This window comes from Lichenostomus cassidix, chromosome 1Aa (genome assembly GCF_008360975.1).
Source record: "Lichenostomus cassidix isolate B80296 chromosome 1Aa, HeHo_3.0, whole genome shotgun sequence".
NCBI lineage: Eukaryota > Metazoa > Chordata > Aves > Passeriformes > Meliphagidae > Lichenostomus > Lichenostomus cassidix.
In genome coordinates, this window is record NC_139480.1 from 54,356,924 (window position 1) to 54,377,911 (window position 20,988).

Sequence of the window (20,988 nt, forward strand, 5' to 3'; positions counted from 1 at the left end):
CAAACCACTGATTCTGGATTTCAGTAGGAAAAGAACCCCAAATATAAATGAACATATTTTTGAGGAGTGTTAGGCTCCACTCTGTAACTTGGAATTACACCACAGCTGTGTATTGAGAAGTGATTTGAAAGGAGAGCGGGAAACAGGGTTGTGTTGGTGCTGGGACCTGTCTCTGTGAGTTAACAGAATGTGAGGGGCTGAGCAGGGACAAGGGTTCTGTGCCACAGCCATTCCCTCCCCGAGTCAGCTGGGGGACGAGGCTCAACACCATCCCCTCACCACACACAGCAAACCTGCCTGTATGCAGCACCTGCCCTGGATACCAATCTTTCTCCTGCTCCAGCTAATGGCATCGTTTCTAAGGAGGCAGGATCAGATCCATGGTTTCCTCTGCAAGCAGCAGCAGGATAATTAATTTTGCCTGTCTGTGTATAAACACAAAACCACTGAAACCTCAAGCTTTCACAAGGAGGTACCAAATGAAGCCCACCTTTCCCTTTATTTACCCACATCTCACGCATCACTGAGCCAAGCAGGCCAACTAAGTTATTTATGGCAGACCAAAGAGCCCATTGCTGGAAGATGCAGAGCCCTTCAAGTAGAAAAGAAGATGCTCAGCTCTCTTGAAGAATAGGAGCTTTGTGCAGAGATGCAAAGTCCTCACGTGATGCTAACTTTTCATGCTTTGAGAAACACAAATGAGCAGGAAAGCAGCTAATTAGGCACGTTACTGTGATTGCTTATTTTATGAAGTGGAGAGGGAGGTGTTCAGCACTTTAATGAGATAATAGCATAGTGGCAAAATTGTACAGAGAAGCAAAAATAGCAGTGGTCTACCTACAGAAATGAACATTATTTTTGAGCGACGAGAAAAGCAACAATAGAAAAATAACTCAGTACCTAGCAGCAGAAAGAACAGTACCTCAATTTATTCTGTACATGTAAGACCTGGATAACACTTGGATATATGAGAGAAGAGGGACCTGCCCTCCTATACCCATGCAGTGGTTGGACCTGTGCAAAGCAGCTTCAGTTCTGTTTTAGTGACCATTACTCAATAGTGACCGCTCTGAGATCCTCCATGGATTTGGGGCAGGCCTTAATGCAGAAAAAGGACTTTCTCTGGGACCTGGTACACCTAATCCAAAGCCCTGGACTCCCCACAGGACCTGGGTCCACGTGGAAGGACACAGAGAGCTGTGTTCTCACTCGCTCTCCTATTTTGAGCACAACAAAAAAGTGGGAGCTGTAAATCATCTATTTAGGCGTTATTTCTTTAATTGCTTATTTTATGAAAACCCAACTGCAGACAAAACCAACACTGCATTTCCTAGGAAATGAGCCTGTCTGCGAGACCTCAGATCTTATTTAGCAGCCAGCTTTTGTGCTCTTGGTATTACTGCCATGGTAAGTAATTACTCATAACGTGACATGCATCGTATCAGCCTTTTAAAAGTAATTAAGAAAAAGTTGCATTGCTTAATGATATGTACATACGTCTCATCCTTGCAAGTTCGGCTTTGATAACATCTGCTAGTTTCTGGAGCAAAGCCAGTCTTAAAAAGTAAAATAACCCAGCCCTAACAATGGGAGCATTATTAGCTTCCCAAAAGCTATAAACTCCATGCCCCACTCCAGCACAGCATTTGTGTGCACAAGTTCTGTAAGGAGTTTCAAGCCTGAGAGTTGCCAGATCAGAAAAATTCTGATGAACTAGAATTTATGATAATGAAGAAACCTTAAAAACAGGGTTTATTTATAGTGAGCCAGTTTAAGGGCTGCAGCTCACCGTCCCTGGCAGATTGAGCTGGTGCCCTTTCTCCCTGCTGATATTATCCCACCTCTAAAGAGGCAGCAGAACTGGTGCCGTGTCCTCTCCTCAACCAGTGCAGCTCAGACTGGCGTGACTTCAGCGGCCATCAATTTTCATATTAGTACTCTGGGCTGTGAACTGCAGCAGCCCAGGAGTGAACAAACACATTCCTGGTCCTCCCCCCTTCTGCTCTCGCTGCGGCAGAAGGGTCTGGTGGACATCTGGGGGAGGAAACTCCTGAAATTGTCTGGGATGAATCACCAGAGTGCATGTGAAAAGCACATGGAGTGTCTTCCCCAGATTCCAAGTGCCTGTTCTGCAGCATTTATGCTACCTTGGATTGACATTTCTCTGCTTTAGGTCGTTCTCTCTACCCATACAGTGTTTTGTGATTCTTGGATGTAATAAGAATATCTGTAGAACTAGCGGAGAAAACTTTTACCTCCAAAATTCAAAAAGGTGAAGGATAACAGAATAGAAAAATTTTGGATGTCAGAACTTTTTTCTTCCTTCTCCAAAGAAGCTTTATTTTAAGAGCAGAGGTCAACAGCCCTCTTAGTAGGTATTATTTTATTACATTCTTTGACAAAAATCGACAGCAGTAAAGAACAGCTTGTTCCACAAACGCCCATGCTGTCATGCCCTTCCCCTTTCTGTACAGCACTTTTTCACTGTCTCCACCTCTCCTGGCTGAATTTCCCTTGGAGCTGCCTCCCCTAGAACCTCCACGTGCTTCACTCGGGGACAGCCACCAACTCTGTTGGTCATCAGGGGAGCACACCAGGCTTTGGCATCGGTGAAATGCCTTTTTCTCACTAAGCAACCCTGGAGCAACCACTCCTGAGGTGTGAGGGGACGGGCAGGCAGCCTCCTGACCCACAGCTGTTGGGCTCCGTGGGCGCCCTTGGCTCACACCTTGGCTGTTTTGACAGTCAGCTATGTCTGCTGGGGTTGGCTCAAGTGAGAAAAAGTCCCTTTGCAGGGTGTGCCAGGGGCTGTGCGCAAGCAGCTCTGGCTCCAGGACAGAGCTTCTCCCCTCGCCCTGCTCCTCTACCGGGGGGTCACAGCCTCATGGAGAGGCTCTGGCCAGGACCTGACCCCTGGGAGCAGCCAGGAGCTGCCACAGCTCACATCACACCTCCCCTCCCGAGGTGGGAACTCGGGAAACATGGAACGGCGAGGCAGGAGAGAGGAGGATGCCGAGGGAAAAGGCTGGCGCTGCCCAGCACACAGCATGGGCAGCATGACAACTATTGTGAGGCTTCTCAATGGCTCATTTGGCATTCTTCCCAGTGCTGCTTTTGAATTTAACACCCACTTCTGGGTGTCTAATAGAAGGCAAAACCATGAGGCTGGAGGTAGGAAGAACAGAAACAGCACCAGTTCAAAGGAGCACTAAATCCAGCTGAATTTTCAAACTTCAGCGTTTAAAACAGCAAACAAAACCATCAGAATGTTTCAAAAGGGGAATGCATTTTTCCTCGTGACATGGCTAAATGCTTCTTTTATTTAATAATTTAAAAGAAAAATAATAATTAAAAAGAAAAGCGGACACCTTCAAAATATTTAAAAGAAAGCAGGTAAAATATTTTGTCATGCGACCAATGTCAGGTAATTGCTGTGCTGCAAAAGTGCTTTTAAAGAGCTGAATCAGAAGACAATTGTTCAGAATTTCAGGCTCGTGTTGCTCAACCTGTCTCTACTGCTTCCTCCCTGCCACACTGATGGAAATAAAAGCTCCATGGTCCCAGTGACCATAATGGAGAGCAGGAATAGAACAGAACCTTTAATTTCCCAGCAAAGATTGCCTTGCTTTAGAGAGATGGTCTAATTCATGGCAGTATCCTTTACTCTTAGGAGCATAGGCTGGTTTTAGAGCAGTTTTCAGCTGACTGAGGAGTTACATAATTGCACCAATTACATCCAATTACATAATTAGGGTAAATAAGTAATAATATAATTAGGTGCTGTAATTATGTAGTTATGACAGGTAGCACTAATGCTGATAAAAGCCATTATGAAACTTGCTAAGAACTGTGGACAGAGCATGCGAGAATGAAACTTTCAGGGCTTCGTTTCCCAAAGTCTTTCATTCTTCCAATGGGCAAAATAATTAATTTAATTACTATGCCAATAGCCTTTTATTTTTGCAAATGAATGGAGGCACAAATCGTAGGCTAATTCATATCTGTGTTTAGCTGCAAAAAAATCAGTAGCTAACCATATCCTTTTTTTTAACCTCCATTTATCTATTTACAGCTACCAAAGCTCAGGTGAAATATGTGTGTACAAATTACACCTCTGAAAAGTGAAGTATAAAAGTTTGGACATTAACCTTCATTGTTCCAGTTATCACATTAAACTGTCTCCTCTGACAAATGGACACGAGGAACATTCAAAGATTGCTGTATCGATGTAATACAGGTTATGTGCATCTCTGGGTTTGCTAGGGATGCTGTTCCTGGTCAAATGGGTCAGATAAGCAGGGTTTTTTCTACAGGAATGAAAATTCAATAGGGGAATCAGTCATGCAGGTTCTCAGTGCAAACACAAGGCATGCAGCCAGCTTTTCAAAGTTTCTGTCTCTTTAGATATTGTATAATACTTGTCTGACTTCATAAAAAGGCCTGGAGAGCAAACAAATAATAAAACCTACTGCCCTGCTTTAATATTCATTAATATTTGACCCAATAACTGATAAAAGATAGTGTGCTGGAAGAAAGGGCATCGCTGGAAGAGCTGAAGTGCTTTATTCCCACCAACATCTCCATAAAGCTTGAGGTGTATAAACTGTGTGTTGCTTCACAATACATTTTATACTTGATGCTTTTTTCTAAAAAGAAAAAAACCCAGAAATAATAATACCTTTCTTTATGAAAGCTGGATAGCTCCTGACCAATTCTATCACTGCTCAGAACAGTATGCTAAGCACTCAAGCAAACACAGAGCTGCTGGGAAAATCAAAATCACAGGGAACATTAGGAGTTTGCAGAGACAATGCCCACAGTCCAGAGCAAGAAAGCAAAAGAAGTGCTCTCCCCTGAGGTCTTTTGAGGCCAGAGACATACAAGATAATGGGAATGGCTTGAAACAAACCACCCCTGGAATAGAAATACAAATGAACTTGGAAAGCTGCAAAAATCTTGCCTTTGAGTGAGGAGTGTGTACAACACCCACGTGTTTCTTCCCCATTCTTGAACTAGAAAATTGGAGAAGTGAACTATGATGTGTAAATAACTCCCATCCCTTTTGGCACCTAGCCTTTCAAATAATATTCCAAAACAAGAAAACCACAGTATTCCTGGTTTTTTAATCTGTTGTGCTGTCAGCAAGCCTTCAAACCAGATGGTTCACTGTTTGCTGGACAAATGATACATAGAAAAGACTGAGAGTCATAAAGTCGACAGTCATATTTTTGGGTTCTGACGAGGCTGAGCAATGGAGAAAAGAGACTATCAGAAATTGCAGATGCTTCTCCTGGTGCTTAGTTAATACTGATAATTATTCAAATGTTACTTTTTGCAGTACTTTGCAAGACAGGAGTAGGCAAATGCAAATACTAATTAGTTCCTAATTGCAGTTGTAGGGGCAATGAGGATGACACCTAGAACTAAAGTCTACTATTAAAGTTACTGCAACATACTCCAATATTTTGACCTATGTGTATTTAAGGACAGATCAGAGCCTTGAAGATTGGATTTGGGTGGAAGTTCTCTTCAAGTGATCTGGCTGTGAAAACACAGACTGGGGTTTGATCTGTTAAAGCTACAGAAGCAGCCACAGACAGCATTCCTAATAGTAACAAAGACTAATAGAATGAAGAGAGCTCTTCCATGAGTATGATTCACAGATTTTTTTTTGGCCATATTTTATATAATATGAAATATAAAATCTCATTCCACCTTGTCCTTTCCAAAGAGGTCCCAAAACTGCCTGGCTATTCAAACTATCCTGTATTCCTGCAAGTATTTCCTGCAATGCCATACACCCCCAGTAAGACTTATTCAGCAGTGAGTCAGTTCCACTGGCAAGCCCCTTGTGAAAGGTTAATTTGAAGTCTCTTTTCTGCCAATGCTAACCAGGATGGGGTGTCTTACCTGGGACTTGGTCACCTCTCCCAGCATCACAAGGATGGTCATTCAGCTTTCAGGCTCTCAGAGAGTCTGAATCAGCTTCTCTCTCTGTCTTCATGACAAAAGCCATACTCAGGCTGAATTAGTGCATGGAATGTAGCACATCTCACGTGCCTTTGGTGTGATTTCATTACCATCAGGCTGTGTTTGAGACACACCAAACACATTTACTACAGCAGCTCATCCGTTTGACAGCTGCAAAACTGCCTCTGAGAGTTTTCTTTTGACTTTTCCTTTGGTCCTGAGCAAAGCTGTATCTCTAAATCTCTTCTTCCACTCAAATATCGTACTTCACTCTTCCAGTCAGAGTCTTTAATTTCTTAATATTCCTTGTAGCATGTGATATACAGTAAATTCTCTGGCTCCAAGAGAAAGTGTCCTTTTTTATTCACTTCAGAATTTCCAATTGCTTCTGCTATGCAGCACTAGTATTTCTGCAGCACACCTTCCCTGGATTTTGCACTAGGAATTTAAACTACACAAAGACACAATTACTAATCTCATACCAGACACTTGCAGTTTGTTCAAATTTTTATTTCCCTTTTTTTTTCTCCCACTCCACCATTTATACTTCCAGTCCATGTAAGCTCTACACTTCTAGGTCCATAGGTACTTCTCCCATCACCCAAAATAACCTTTAGCTTTTTATATACTTATGGAAAAAACAAGTCTTCCATCAGAGAGTTTAATAATCCCAAAAACAGGATTAAGCCACCAGCATTCTGCCACTGAGGAACAGGGGCTTTGAGAAATCAGTTCAGTGCTAGAGGTCACATGAGATTTTGGTGTTTTCCTGTAAGTGTTTTAGATATTCAAACAGGAGTTCCAGCCATTGATGCAGAAGTAAAATACTTCTGAATTACACATTGGAAAAGTCAAACCACTGCTGCCACAGGATGAATACACTTACTGTGAATATTAATGCATGTCTTGGAATTAAACGTTAATACCTAACATACATACCACAAAGTTTAAAATCTTACAAACACTGCAGGGAGAGGAAGAGGAGGAATGAACAAATGAGACAAGCCCCAGAGTTTGATTACACCAATTAAAGTGTATTTCTGAGATAAACTAAAATATTTCCACGTGTAACAGGACAAACTTGCCACTATGAATAATTTCTTGTAATGCAACAGAGTCTACAAGGATTTGTTTTAGGTTTTCTAGCTCACCCACCACCCTAGAGAAGTGTAGGTCCATCCTGCCTACAGTATAAACCCTCTGAGCTGGGCAATGAGATTGATGGTACAAAATTGATGGAAATAGGATGTTCCTCTGTACCTGAGCACTGAATTCCCATCACCTGCCACAGCACCTTCCCTTCCAGTGGTAATAGCACTCACAAAAGCTCCATTTAACTGCAGCAATCAAGCACACACTCCTGTCTGAACACAACCATTTCCACTAATGTGAGTTCTTCAAGGTAAACTCTGCACAGTGGTGGAGTCACCTCTAATTTTAGCCTGCTCCCAATTAGGCATCTTGTCTAAACCAACCATTTAGGCTCTCAGCAGAGTGAGAAAGGTGAGTGAGCCCAGCTATCCTGGACACCCATCAGAAGCCAGGATAAATACCCCAGCTTTCTGCACTGATGAGGCACAAAAAAGAAGCTGGGATCGACTGAAACCCAGCACCTGACCTGATGACAGCTGAAGTGAAAGAAGAAGAATCTTCCCCTTGGCTAAACTGGGGACTAAAAGGCCACCCAGCATCTCAGTAATGAGGCTGGGTAGTACATCCAGTCAAAGGCCTGATGAGGGATAACAGAGAGATAGCCTTGAGAAGAAATGTGGCTCCAGAAATGCATAAACAGTGAAGCCCAATGTGCATTTGGTTACAGCCTCCTCCAGGATTCAGACACATGCCAGCTCTGCAACCACAGAGCCTGGCACAGGCCCTGAGCACTGCAATACCTGCCAGCAAGTCCACAGGAAGAAAATGCTGCACCAGAATATCCCAGCAGGCAGGCAGAATTCCTCAAAAATGAAGCCCCGAGCCAGGCAGCCTCGATAATCCATCCCTCTCACTCACCAGAACGAACCCTCTTCAGCAGCAGGCTGGAAATGAAAAGTAATCGAACACCTCTCTGGGCCAGAGTCATCACATTTCTCTGCCTGAATCCAAGTACTCTCACTGCTTCACATGGCAGCTCCTGCAGCTCCTCAAATCCCTGTGGCTGCTCTGCTTGCTCTTCTCACTCGCTGGTTCAGAGCAGCCATAGGAGAAAAGCAGCAGCCCCAAGCACTGACCCTGCATTTCAGTGCTCAGCAGGAGATGTTATTTTTCTGGACAGCAGCCCAGAGACACCGGACAAAGCCGGAGCAGCAGCAGATGTTATGATGCTTGAGGTGTATAAACTGTGTGTTGCTCTCCTGCCCCAGCTTTGGCTAATGAGGCAGCAGAAGCCACAGAGCATGAGAGCACCGACGCCAAACTGGAGACCGCGGCCTGCGCCTTCATCTTTTTCATTATGTTTAAGGCTGGGTTTTGTTGCAGGCTAAGACACGTGAAAAGGTCTTTAAAAATACAGATCGATGCCTCCTATTGTTCAGAGAGAGAGGAAAAAGAAAGATATTCTCTGCTCTATCTGCAAGGAGCATCTCTCAGTTGCCTAAAGCACATGCCCAAATTGACTTACCACAATCATTTGCGCCACGTAGCTCTCCGGGCCAGTGTATTCAGTTGGATCTTTAACTTTGACAAGAACTATAAAGTACAAATAATGCCACATGTTGTGTTCTGCCTTGATATGCTCCTCAAACGAAACGGTCTTGTTATCGAATTTGTCTCTCTCCAGTCCTGCAAAAAGAGACGAACATAATGCCAAAAAATAAACTTCGACATAAAAATACGCAAATCTGTTAAATATGTTAAAGCAACCTAACTTAATTTAAAGGATCATAAATTTGAAGGATCTTAATTTAAAAGCTATAGCTGCCAGGCAAGAAACATCAGGCCAGAAGGCATTCCTGACAGAAGTCTTTCAATGCAGCATTTATTCTCTTTTGTGATATTTCCTCTTAATAACAATAACAATATAATAAATATGTTACAGCTTTACAGTGCCTTCTATGCTGAAGGCTATAAAGTGCTTTACAAGCATTGGCTCTGGCTCTTGCTAGATGTGTACTGGGAAGCACACAGTGTGCAGTCCAGGTCCTGATCTTCCCAAGATTTATGCACATTTTTAGCATCAAGCATATAAACAGTCCCACTGAAGCTGCAGTGGGATTGTTTGTGCACTTAAGCCTGGCAGAGAGGGTGAGTCTCTGCAGCTCTGTTGTCACACAGTCTTTTCAGAGCTGTAGTCGTAAGAAATTTTTTGGTTTTTTCCCTGTAATGGGTCAGATCCCTGAAGAAGGATACCAGAAGTGAGGAAGGAGAGGAATCACCAGTGTTTGCCTCCATGTTAGTGCTCTCCTCCCTCGATCTCTTGCCCACAGACACGAAAGATGTTGTGCTCCGTTCATCCCTGTCAGCACAACCATGGAAACAGCACCCAGACTACAAAAATGCAGGTATTTCTGAAGTCCCCCAGGGAGTGCAGGTCTGCCCCTCTTTGTGAGTGCACTTCAAAGTAAGTGTGATTTATCTGTGGGCTTTGTGGGGATGATTTCCACCGAATTCTTTTGTTCCCTGCTTCATAGCACCTCCTGAAATCGGCAGGTGCTGCTGATGCTCCCCTTCTGGAATGCACTGCACTGTGAAATAGAAGCTGCACTTTCATCTGCAGCACACTCTGTGAAACCAAGTCAGCAGCTGCCCCATCTCCATTAGTGGTGATGATGCATGTGTGAGACACAGCTCTTCTGCCTCAGACTCTGGGTGGAGACTGTGATGCCACCTCTTAGCAAAGCTAGCTTTTGATTCATAAACCAACTCTTTTTCCTACTGAGAGGGAATAAATTTGGAATCACACTCTGGCATTTCACAGATTTTCCTTGCAGAAGATAACCAGTCCTGAGGCCCAAGCTTTATTTATTGAGGAGTAGTTCATTTTTACTCCTTTCACCCTCAAATATCTCAACAGATCAGTAACACCTACCACAGATGAAACAGGTGGTCTTTAGTATCTCCTCCTTTTTCTGCTTTTCGCTCCTGAGATCAGCAAATGTATCAATGATGACTCCAAAGATCAGGTTTAGAACAATAATTATGACAATGAAGTAAAACAGAAGATCATAAACAACTCGTGCAGCAAACAAGGGCTCCTGCAATAACAAGGTTGCAATAAGGTATAAAAATAGCACACCTCTAAAATATTAAACAACTTTTTCACCATAGCTCAAGCACAGCTAACAGATCTTTCTTTTCACATGCCAAATTCTGCTAGCCTTACTCACCAGAGAGGGACTATCTATGTGTCCCAAGTCCTTTTCTTCACCATGACTGAGACTTGAAGCCACCCAGTTGCTCAGTTTCCCACACATTCATGGAGATAATAGCATTACCCTTTGTGAAGTGCTTTAATGTAATTAGCATTAAATAGCTGCTAAGTGGCAAGGGGTCACTTTCAAAGTCTCTAAGTGCTTACAGAGTCCACTGAGAATAAACTTTGGCTCCTGCAGAACCTCCCAGTCTGTGAGACAGGATGTAGTCTCCTACTACAAGCACAGGGAGCTCTTCCCTCCAGATTTGAGTTGTCTGTGGACTCTTGCAAGCCTTGCTGAGATCCTACTTTACCCTGAATTTATTTGTAACACATTCTTGTGTTATGGTGCAGCTCATCAAAGTGCTGCCAAATTAGCTTTATTGGTGATGTTCTTTTTGAACCTAAATAAAAATGCATGAAACCACCCAAATATTAAGGGAAGTCCTTAAATCACTGAATTTTTGAGGAAACTTCTGGAAGAGAAAATAGGCCAGAATATATGAAATTTTGTTTCGACCTTCATGCTGGTTGAGTACAAGTAAACAACAGGACCTATTCCACTGGATATGCCACGCTGAATATAAGCTAGAATGTCCAGGTGGAAGCTCCTGGGCTCAGTCCCTCTGGTGCCATTGCTGGGCCCTGCTCTGACCCTCCCTGCACAGGGACACCCAGGGCTGAGGCTCCTCTCAGCTGGGGCTCCTCTGGGGGCTGAGCAGCCCCAGCTCCCTCAGCCTTTCCCTGTCAGAGATGCTCCAGGCCCTAAATCATCTCCACAGCCTCTGCTGGCCCTGCTCCAGGAGCTCCATGTCTGTCCCCAGGAGCTCAGAGCTGGACACAGCACTCCAGATGTGCCTCACAGGGCTGACTTCTTAGCAGTGCATTGAAGGTTATGATATTCTGCAGCTTTCCATAAGTGTGGAAAGCTTTGTTGTGCAGCTTTCCAACTACCTAGAGATCCTTTCTTCAGCTATCATCATCACACCAAGCTTAGCTCTTCCCATTAAATATCCCATCTGGGATCTAAAAATTACACAGATAAATCAACTGTGTGACATGAGATCAGACTAGATACAAACACTGTCTATAACCTCCAAAAATTGACTTTGGCATTCATGAGATGCACAGGGAGTAATGCATTTCCTCAGCCAAAACACTCACATCTTTGGAAGGCTTTCTGAGCACGTCTCCCACACCACCACCATTCCGCAGGCCTTGGTTTAACACGGTCACAATGCACATGAGCAGTGTGTCACAGGTCCTTTCTATTCCATCCTCCTCCTCTTCACCTGCAGACAGGAGAGTGGCAGCCTTAGGAACCACAGCATCAAGCAATCACTCGACAAATAAAGCCACAATTCTGTGTTAGAGAAAGCTACTGCAGGACACATCTGCGTCTCCTATTCTGCATCCAGGACCTCATTGATCATCCCCACCCATGTGCACATCGCTGCTGGTGACATAGTTAGGCACATCAGGCATGCTTAGCCTGAAGAGAGATGGAGAAAATCACAAGCAGGGCTCCCACCAGAGCTGTTAATGACCCAGAGCTGCCATCTCTACTCATGGGAGCACCCCTTCTCTTTGCAGTCCTCCCACCGCTTTTCCAGGGTGGGCCCCTAAAAACATAGCATAGACAAGAAGCAATAAACTGAGAATAAGAAGCACATTTGGAAAAGGATTGTCTTCCTGTGAAATCATTCCTCTACCTACTCATGCACAAGCCAAGTCGTGTTAGCATTTCAAACCATTAAGGAGGGACTGGCTTTTGTACAAGGCAATCTGTCCACAATCTCTCCACCAGCACACGTGCCCAAGCTCAGGTCTGACAGGCTTTAAATGAAAGGCTCTCCCTGACCTCAGCCTGAAAACTTGGATCCTGTCCTTATCTCTGCTGCAGAGCTGCTGTGTGGTTTTGGCCGAGCCACAGAGGGTACTATTGTGCAGGAGATATTTGAACGTGCAGAGGAGCTGGGCTGGAACACCAAACCCGGGGGGACTCTGTCTGCCTTGGCCAGGGTCCCTTTGAAGAGCCCTGCTTGAGCTGTGTCCTGCTGCCTCGGGCTGAAGGGTCAGGGCTGGGATTGCCATTCCTCCTGCCTTCCCTTCTCCTTAGGGACACTCTTGAGCGGGGAAGGCAGCGATTCACACTCGCTTTGCTCCACACACTCATCGTAACGTGGTTTAATAAATAACAACATCCTGCTGGGAGAGCTGACTGAAACACATATTTAACAGCCCCAAACCACCACATCTGGGGCACTGAGACAGACTCTGATAAACTGAATTGACTGCAAGCACTCGCACTACAGACAAGTAATTTGGATTTAAATTTAATTTTGTGTTTGGGTTCCCAAATTGCAGTGCATGCATCCCGGCTGGGATGGGCCAGCGCTGGTGTCTGCTGCTTTTGCCTCCACTGCTTCTCCTCCACAAGCAAATTAAATGAGAAAGGAACTCTGAGCAAAAAGAAAAGCAAAAGCAGACATTGGGACAGACTTCCCTGTTAAACTATATGGTCATTACAGACACTACTCCCACAAATAATCCCAGATTTAAAAATAAATGCTTAAATATTGAAACTGAAAGGATTGAAACAAGAAACCTTTTTTATCCTGACATATCTAGATTTTTTTTACTAGCAAAGTGATGTTATTCATACCAACCAATCTTTGCTGTCATATCCTGCCATTATTTCCTCCTTTCAAACAACACTCCACAATTTTTTTTTTTGGAGCTGTGCTTGAGAAGGAGACAATCCACAAAACAAATTAAAAGCCTTGGAAAAAGCCAAAGCTTTGAGTTGGAAAAAGCCAAAGCTTTGATTTCCTTTAGGTAATTACAATATTTTCACTAATCACAAGACCAAACTCAGGTGCTGGAAGCAGCAGAGGATTAGATTCTGGTGAACAGAGAGGATAAACTGGGGCTGAAAACTGGAGAGGAGGGAGTTACCTACCAGCAGCCCTAACAGACAACTCCCCATGCCCACTGAGATGCAAATTCAGAGCAAGCCAGGCTTCAGAGAAACAAGATACATCACCTTGCACATCTTGCAACACAGAGTCAGCATCCCACACTGCACCCAGAAAAGCAAGCTCAGGCTGCAAGATCTTTGCCAAAGAATCAGACTGCCCAAAGTTGGCAGAAACCTCTAGTGCAGCAATGTAAGCTGTGGGGAGTGTGCAGACATCCTTTTTTCTGTTCTATTTCCACTCCCAGATGTGGAGCAACAAGAGCTGCCTTCGACCTGGGAGCCAGGCAATCCTACAGGCACATGTTCTGCCTCAGTTGTTCTGTCTCCAACACTCAAAAGCATTCACAACCCAGGCTCAGCCCCTCCAGTCACCAACCATGCCTATACTTGAAAGAAAGGAGTGGATCTGTAGAGTGGATCACTGTTCAGGACCCAATATTGGCACTAATTGAGGCTCAGGGGGGTTTATTTGCAAGCAGTTCCACCCTGGAGAGTGTCTGGTGTCTGGACAGCATTAGGCAGGCTGTCTTCTGATTAAACTTAATTCAGAGGCAAAGCTGGTTAAACACTAAGACCACCCCACAACGTTAATCACGGGGCAGGAGGAGGGATAATAGGAAGATTCACTTCAAAAATCCTCCTCTGATGGCCCACAGCTACCTGGGCCACAGCAGCACATCAGGGGAGACACCATGCAGACCCATGGAGCCTGCACAGAGCAGGCCTGGGAGTGGAATGAGGCTTTGGAAATGTCCCCTTTTGCACACAGATACCTGTGCACCTTCCTGGCATGGGTCTCTAGGGGCAAAGGAGATATGTACTGCAGGATGTGAAGCTCCTGTAAGTGATAAGCACTTCAGCCTAGACTTAAGCAATATGAAAATGTCTTTGGAGCTGAGAGAGGGAGACTCTGAGGCAGGTGAGATGAAGTATTTCTAGGCTGACAGCCCAGAGCAGCAGTGAGGCTGCAGGGAGGGGAGGCTCTCTGGGCAGAGCACACTGGCTCCCAGGGAACTCCCTCACCAGGGAGAGCAACAGCTGAGCACAGGAAACCCAAGGAACATGCAGAGGCCCATCAGAAGAAATGATCAGAAAGGATCTGATCTGAAAATCCAAAGAAATTCCTGTCTCCACTCGGGACCTGACATGCCACTGAGAACATTTTTTGTTTCCTACACACAGCTGTGGACTTCTCTGGTGCTGCAGTGGGAAACTCCCCAAATCTCACAGAATCACAGCACCATTAAGGCTGGAAAAGACCTCTGAGATCGAGTCCAGCCATTAACCTAACCCTGCCATGTTCACCACTAACCCACATCCCAAGTGCCACATCCCCATGCCTTTTGAACACTTCCAGGGATGGTGACCTCATGCCTTTGCATTCCACCACAGTCACACGTCTGCCAGAGGGCAAATCTGTCCCAGGAAAAGAGAGAAAGTAGAATAATACCTTTTGACCAGGTGGCTAAGGTGAGCAAAACTGTTCTTGCTGAATGTTGGTGGTTTTTAATGTTACCGGATAAATAAAATCTATTGATGTGAGAGTGCATTTAGATGTTTTGTACAGCCCTCTTTCATTATGGTTTGATTTTAAAGGAGCAGTACCCAAACAATAAGAAATGTGAGATTTCTATCATTTAAAGAGCTTGGCAAAAGCCACACTTCATGTCTCTGACTGATTGATTACTCTTTGAATGCAGCAGCTTTGCCAATAGCTCTTAGACTGTTTTCTCTATCTAGTCAGACAGCTTCCCATGTTGTTTATGAGGCCTGTTTGCACACCAGCTGGGGAGAAAAAGCCTACTTTTATAGCCCTCTCCCTGAAGCCTTTGATCCTAAAAACTCAAAAATTAGTAGTAGAAGAATAGAGCTTATGAAACAACATTATATTGACAGGAAGGGAGCATTTATTTCCCCAGTTTCAGCCCCCAGCAACCACAGGCAACTGTGGCAAGAAATGAATTTCTGTGGCCCTGACTGGATCTAACAGTGGCTCAGTGTGTGCAGGTGAGGATGCTGCAGACAAGCAGCGAGTTTTTTCTCTCAGCTAAGTCACTTGGCAAGAAGCAACCTGTACATTCGAGCATAATGATTCAGCAAGCTCTTTTAGTAACAAAATTAATGTCAGTGCATTTGGAAATCAGGTGTGGGAAGCACTCCCATTAACAGCAAAGCTGCCAACTAAGCTCCAAGCCCTGCACAAGTTGAGCACTTCTGACTCACAACAATGATCCTCACTTCTCACGCTGGCAGAAGTCCCTGCAACAGCAACACACAAATCAGAGAATCATAGAATGGCCTGGGTTGGAAGGGACCTTGAAGATCATCTCATTCCAGCCCCCTGCCATGGCAGGGACACCTTCCACTACCCCAGGTGGCTCAGAGCCACATCCAGCCTGGCCTTGGACACTGCCAGGGATCCCTTGGTTCTAAGTGATCGTCAGTCTGAGGGAACTCCTGTACTGACCTGGGTTAAGAGCTGGGATGCTTGTGGAACAGTTCTCTTTTGCACAGGCTCCCATCATTGATGTCAGGGTTGTAGTGGGAACTTCACCCATGCCTGTGAAAAAAGCAGGATGTTGACAAAAAGACAGGTACTGCACTGATGTCAAGTTTGGAATCATTATTTTCTAGAAGCAAATCACTGGGTTAGAGAGTTAAGAAGAAGAAACAGAACAAATTACATCAGCATTTCCTCCCTCCTCAAAAGAGTGTGCCTCAACAGCTCAAAGCAATCACAATGAACAAAAACACAGTTTTATATTTACTGTATATCACAGCTATTCCCATTTCATCTCCTGAAATTAATGAATCTACATCAAATGCGGCTGCTTCTGGTGAGAACAAAATATATTCAAAGCAAGAAACAACTGTCAGATATGAAAATAATGTCAGTTTTTAAAACCATTAGATAAATTATTCACAAAAGCTGACAAGAAGGACACCAAGCTGATGTTCAGTTATCCTGAATGTAGAATATTTAAGGGTTTTCAAGGATTATAACACAGTTTGGTACTCATTTGTAAATATGTATGGGTTTGTGTAAAACGCTAATTTAACATTCCCCAAAGTGGTAAATGTGTACATCAGCTTGATTTTATCAAACCAATTTTGTCTTGTGCATCTTCAACAATTTTCTGCATTTCAAATTAGAGATACAAAAAGGTTGAAGGAGAAAAAAATGAAGACAAAACTATACAACGAAGTAACAGCCTAAGACAGTATGCGTAATGCAGAAAACATGCACTCTGACTTACTTTCTGCTACTTTATAAAGAAAAAATTTAAAGCACTTGTCCTGGGAAGCATAATGTTCCATCAACATGCAGTCAGCATATTTTCTTGATGAGTTTTTCATCAGAAATGGCAATGTATGAAGCCAGCAAGAACATACCCACACCACAAAAATCTGCCAAGAACTCAACAGAAGCAGCACAAACGCACCGGAGCCGCTGCCCTGGATCAGACCAGGGCTGGGCGTAGCCTGTTTTATTAAGATGGTCACAACTACCTTTCAAAGTCACAGTTCACACCCTAAGTTCTGCCCCAAAAATGCATGGTAAGCCAATTTAGCCCCTAAAGGATGATCAGTGGCAAAAAAAAAAAAAAAAAAAGTATGTTAAAGAAATCTGTCAATTTCTTTTTTTTTTTTTCCATATGGTTTCAAACCAGCTGCAGAAGTACACCAGGCCCATGGCTCTTGAATGACCTTTGCCTTGTTTGTGAGCTTTAAATCTTGAAAAAACAACTTCAGGAAAAGGCTGGCAAACACACAGCCCCGGCTGGATTCTGCCAGTTCAGTGCTTTTGTACAGGTCTGAAGAGCTCAGCATTTGGGAAAATCATGCCTCTAGGAATTTAATCACAAGCAATTCTCAGGTATTTCTGTGCAGCCAGTTACCTCCCTGCCCATGCTCCCAGCAGGCTGGTTGGCAGCACACACAAAGCTCTCAACAGAGCAGACCTGGCTCGTTTCTAGCAAAGCAAGTTTGTAATTCTCGATTCACTTTGCTAAAGTCTCTTATTCCAGAAAGCTGAAATTCTCGCCTTCTAAAAACTGGTTCACAACCTCCCAATGACTTTACTGAAGTCAAGATTACACACTAATGATGATGTTCATGAAATACACACTGAATTTAAAAGATGCTCCAGGAAATCTCCTATCAGTAGAAGTGTGGATTCTGTGATAAATTTATTCTGGATGGAGCTTAAAAAACAATGAAATGAATGCAGCTGCTGAACATGTTAAGATCACATGCCTCATATAGGGCACAGAAATTATGATGAGCTGCTTTCAAGGTGGGATGAGAACAAATACAATCCACTTTGAGCTGCTTTTCCAAATACTTAGGAAATACAGATTATTTTTTTAATGTTATCATGAGTTTGTGAAGCAAACATAATAAATCAAACATGTTAGATTTTAGTACTTCAACAAATAAGCCCAGACTAAAACAACACTATAGACATTAAATTTTACACAGAGACTTAATTGAGTTCTAAGGTATATGGAATTAGTTCTGCTCTCACACAGGCACAAATAAAGAAATTTGATGCCCTTAGATGAAAAGTTAGGTTAGGCAGACAGAAGAGGGGTATGTCGGCAGCAAATTTTAATATAAAAACCAATACCTGCAGCAGGGGTCCTGATTTTCAACCTGTCAACCTCCATGATAAAGTCATCTTTCAGGAAGAGGAAGCCAATGATGGAGAAGAGATAAACCAGGATAAGTGCTAGCACTGCAGTGAGGATAATTGAACGGCCATTCCGGGTAACACTTTTTATCACATTTAGCAAAGTCTCCTCTCTGTACACCAGATCAAACAGCTGGGAAAGGCACAGAGTGAAGGAAAAATGAATACAAATGAGGCAATATATAGATGTTACATAGCAAAACAATCTGAGCTATTGAAACATGCATCGAGCCATGTTCTACTTTCTCAGCTTCATAAACCTGCATTGACTTCAGTGGGAGCTAGGCATGCTGGTGGAGGAGGAAATCTAGCACAGAAGTTTAAATTTTATAATAAATTATAGCAAAATCCAAAGCCACAAAGTGTATTTGAGCCTGATCCAGACATGGACAACACCTACCAACAAGATCCATTTTTTCTTTCTGTGTTCAAAATCAGGCTAGATTAAAATTTTAAAAATGTGTTCATACTATGGATCTGTATCTACAAAGGAATTTTTCATGTTATCTCTCATCTCACAAACTTGCATAGGCTACAACTCACAAATGCACTCATACATGTAAGTAATCACATGCTTGTAAACTGTTTCTTTGGGCTCATGGCATCATTCAAACGTCACATGGACAAAGATTGTGGCCACCTTTTTTTAGGACAAAGTTAAATCCATGGCACTGTTTGTATAAGACTATTCTTCTTTACCCTGCACCATAAGCTTTCCTGGTATTTAAAGAAAAGTATATATTAAGATAATATTGCTTTAAATGTCAAAAGCCTAAACTAGCAATTAAATGTGACAGGAGCTTTACAAGAACCTATAACTTTTTTTCCCCTCTTACAATCTTCTTGATGTTCTATAGTGCTTTAGACCTTATCTGTAATGCATGTATTTCTACTTCCAAACACTCAGATTACAGATATAAAGTGACACACTATGATTTATCAAAATGCTCCACAGAAGAAGGTATTAGCCACAATTTATAAGATCTGAAATCCACAGCCTTGTGAAAGGATTAATAATAAAGGAAGAAAGAGGGGAGGCAGTGATTCATTCCATACAAAGCAAAGATTAAAATGAGGAACAAATATGAGAGTTTAGACTACATCCACTACTAAGTGAACAGCTGGGAGCAACCTGGGAATGTGGATAATGTCCATGAATCATGGACATTGGTCAATAGCAGTCACTGACAAAAAATAAGTACATTAAATGTTTCTTAAGCTGCTTGACACTTTGCAAAGCATTCTAAGATAGAGATCATCTTACTCATGGAAGGAACAGCAGATAATTTGTGCATTTTTTAAGCAGGAGAGTTACATCCATTTGAAGAGGGTCCTGCAGCTACAGCCACAATCTTTGCTCCTTTAAAATCTGCCCAAACTTTGAAGCAGACTATAATGTCAAGATCTGGAAGGTCTGACTTCAACAGGAGCTCTACCTGAGTAAGCACCCAACCCCTGAAAATTTTAGTGTGCTTAACACATCTTTGAAATGCTGCAAGTTCACCCCTATTCAGGAAGCTGAGAAAAAATACACCAGGAAGGTGAACCCATGGAAATGACCACAATTTAGTCAGTCTCCCTACAAGTTTTACACGTTCCAGTATAGAGCAAAACAATTAGCACACAAGAGCAGTGAAACACCTTTCCCTGCTACTCAGCATGAAGGGAGCAGTCAGTGGAGTTTAGCATAATTTTGTGTGATTCATTTTCACTGCACCTGTACCACATTATTAAAAGGCATTCCATCTGGGTAATGGCAACGAAAGAAAATGAAGTGGGATACATTTCAAGTGATGAATCTTCCTGCTACACCAGAGGCATGCCATCCCCATTTCCCAAGTAATTAAAAAAAAATAAATTATTGGGGATGAGGAATGGGATCCTTTGGTATAGGTATGATGCACAGACCACAGGACAGCTGCCCCCAAAATGTTAGGACTGACAGAAGATGCAGGAACAATGGACACAGAATATGGAGAAAGCTGGGAAAAAGGAGTGGTGATTGCCTGAAAAGAAAGGAGCAGACTTTCAGCTCTAAAACAGATAAAATAAGTCCTAACAGAAACAGGTTCTAATAAAAACAGCAGCTCCTAAGGGGCAGCAACACAACGGCGTGCTAAAAATACACATGATTTGGCTTGATTGTCAGGAAGAAATTGAAGACAGCTGCATGGGTAACGGTATTTTCTATTTTTGCAAAGTTTTCCCCTCCACAGCAGCACGTACTTACCAGGAAGCTATAGAAGAATTCGTGCACACAGAGGCCCAGCATGCAGACCAGGACATAGGCCACGTGGTAGAGGAAAGCCATGTCCATGATGACCGCTCTGTAGCCGCGCGTGAAAGTCCCGCGGTTCCCAACAAAGCTCACCAGGAACACGATTTTGTTACAGAGCTGGGGGGGAGAACAAAGGCTGGGTTTATGCCATCGGGAAAAATCCTGTTATATATTGTTGGGGTTGCTGTCTAGATAAGTTGGTTTGACTAAATGCACAACTTTTAGATAGCTGGAGTGAGGTGAGAGAAACCCAGCTCCGACTGCGCACTGGGAACGAGCCCATGAGGATGAGTGGAAGTACATCACTGCTCCAACACTGCCCTGCGCCTCCTCACTCTGGGATTTATTCCTATAACATTAGTAAATAGGTGGGCAGGATTAATGTCACAAGGCATTAAAAATCAACTGGGGAGTGAGCTCCCAACAATTTTGAGTTTAGACCCGAGACTATGTAAGAGCAGCTAGGCATGCTACTACCAGGAGAACAATAGTAACACAACAGAAAGCGTGTGGGGGTGTGTGAGAGCCATTGCCTTCAGATCGTGTTCTTCAATAAAAAAAATCCCTAAAAAAACCCATCAGAACTGAGGACATTTTTGAAGTATAGCATTTAAACAACAGCATCAGATTCTCCATGGCTCCTGAGCTTTGCCTGCACACCAGCAGCAGGGCAGAATGAGCAGGAAAGCATCTCACCTCATCTCTTTGGCAGTCCAGGA

The 20,988-nt window shown here is 43.4% G+C and overlaps 1 protein-coding gene across 2 annotated transcripts in view; it reads right to left on the bottom strand.

Annotated features, from left to right (window-relative positions):
* ITPR2 (inositol 1,4,5-trisphosphate receptor type 2) overlaps positions 1 to 20,988 on the bottom strand; it is a 242,393-nt gene that overhangs the window by 16,127 nt on the left and 205,278 nt on the right. For both annotated transcript variants that reach the window (XM_085049080.1, XM_085049079.1), the window contains 6 exons: positions 20,222 to 20,386; positions 17,929 to 18,124; positions 15,766 to 15,858; positions 11,483 to 11,610; positions 9,995 to 10,160; positions 8,588 to 8,748 (listed from right to left, as the gene is read on the bottom strand). In XM_085049080.1, coding sequence (XP_084905206.1) covers positions 8,588 to 8,748; positions 9,995 to 10,160; positions 11,483 to 11,610; positions 15,766 to 15,858; positions 17,929 to 18,124; positions 20,222 to 20,386 — 909 coding nt within the window. The remainder of the gene's footprint in view (positions 1 to 8,587; positions 8,749 to 9,994; positions 10,161 to 11,482; positions 11,611 to 15,765; positions 15,859 to 17,928; positions 18,125 to 20,221; positions 20,387 to 20,988) is intronic.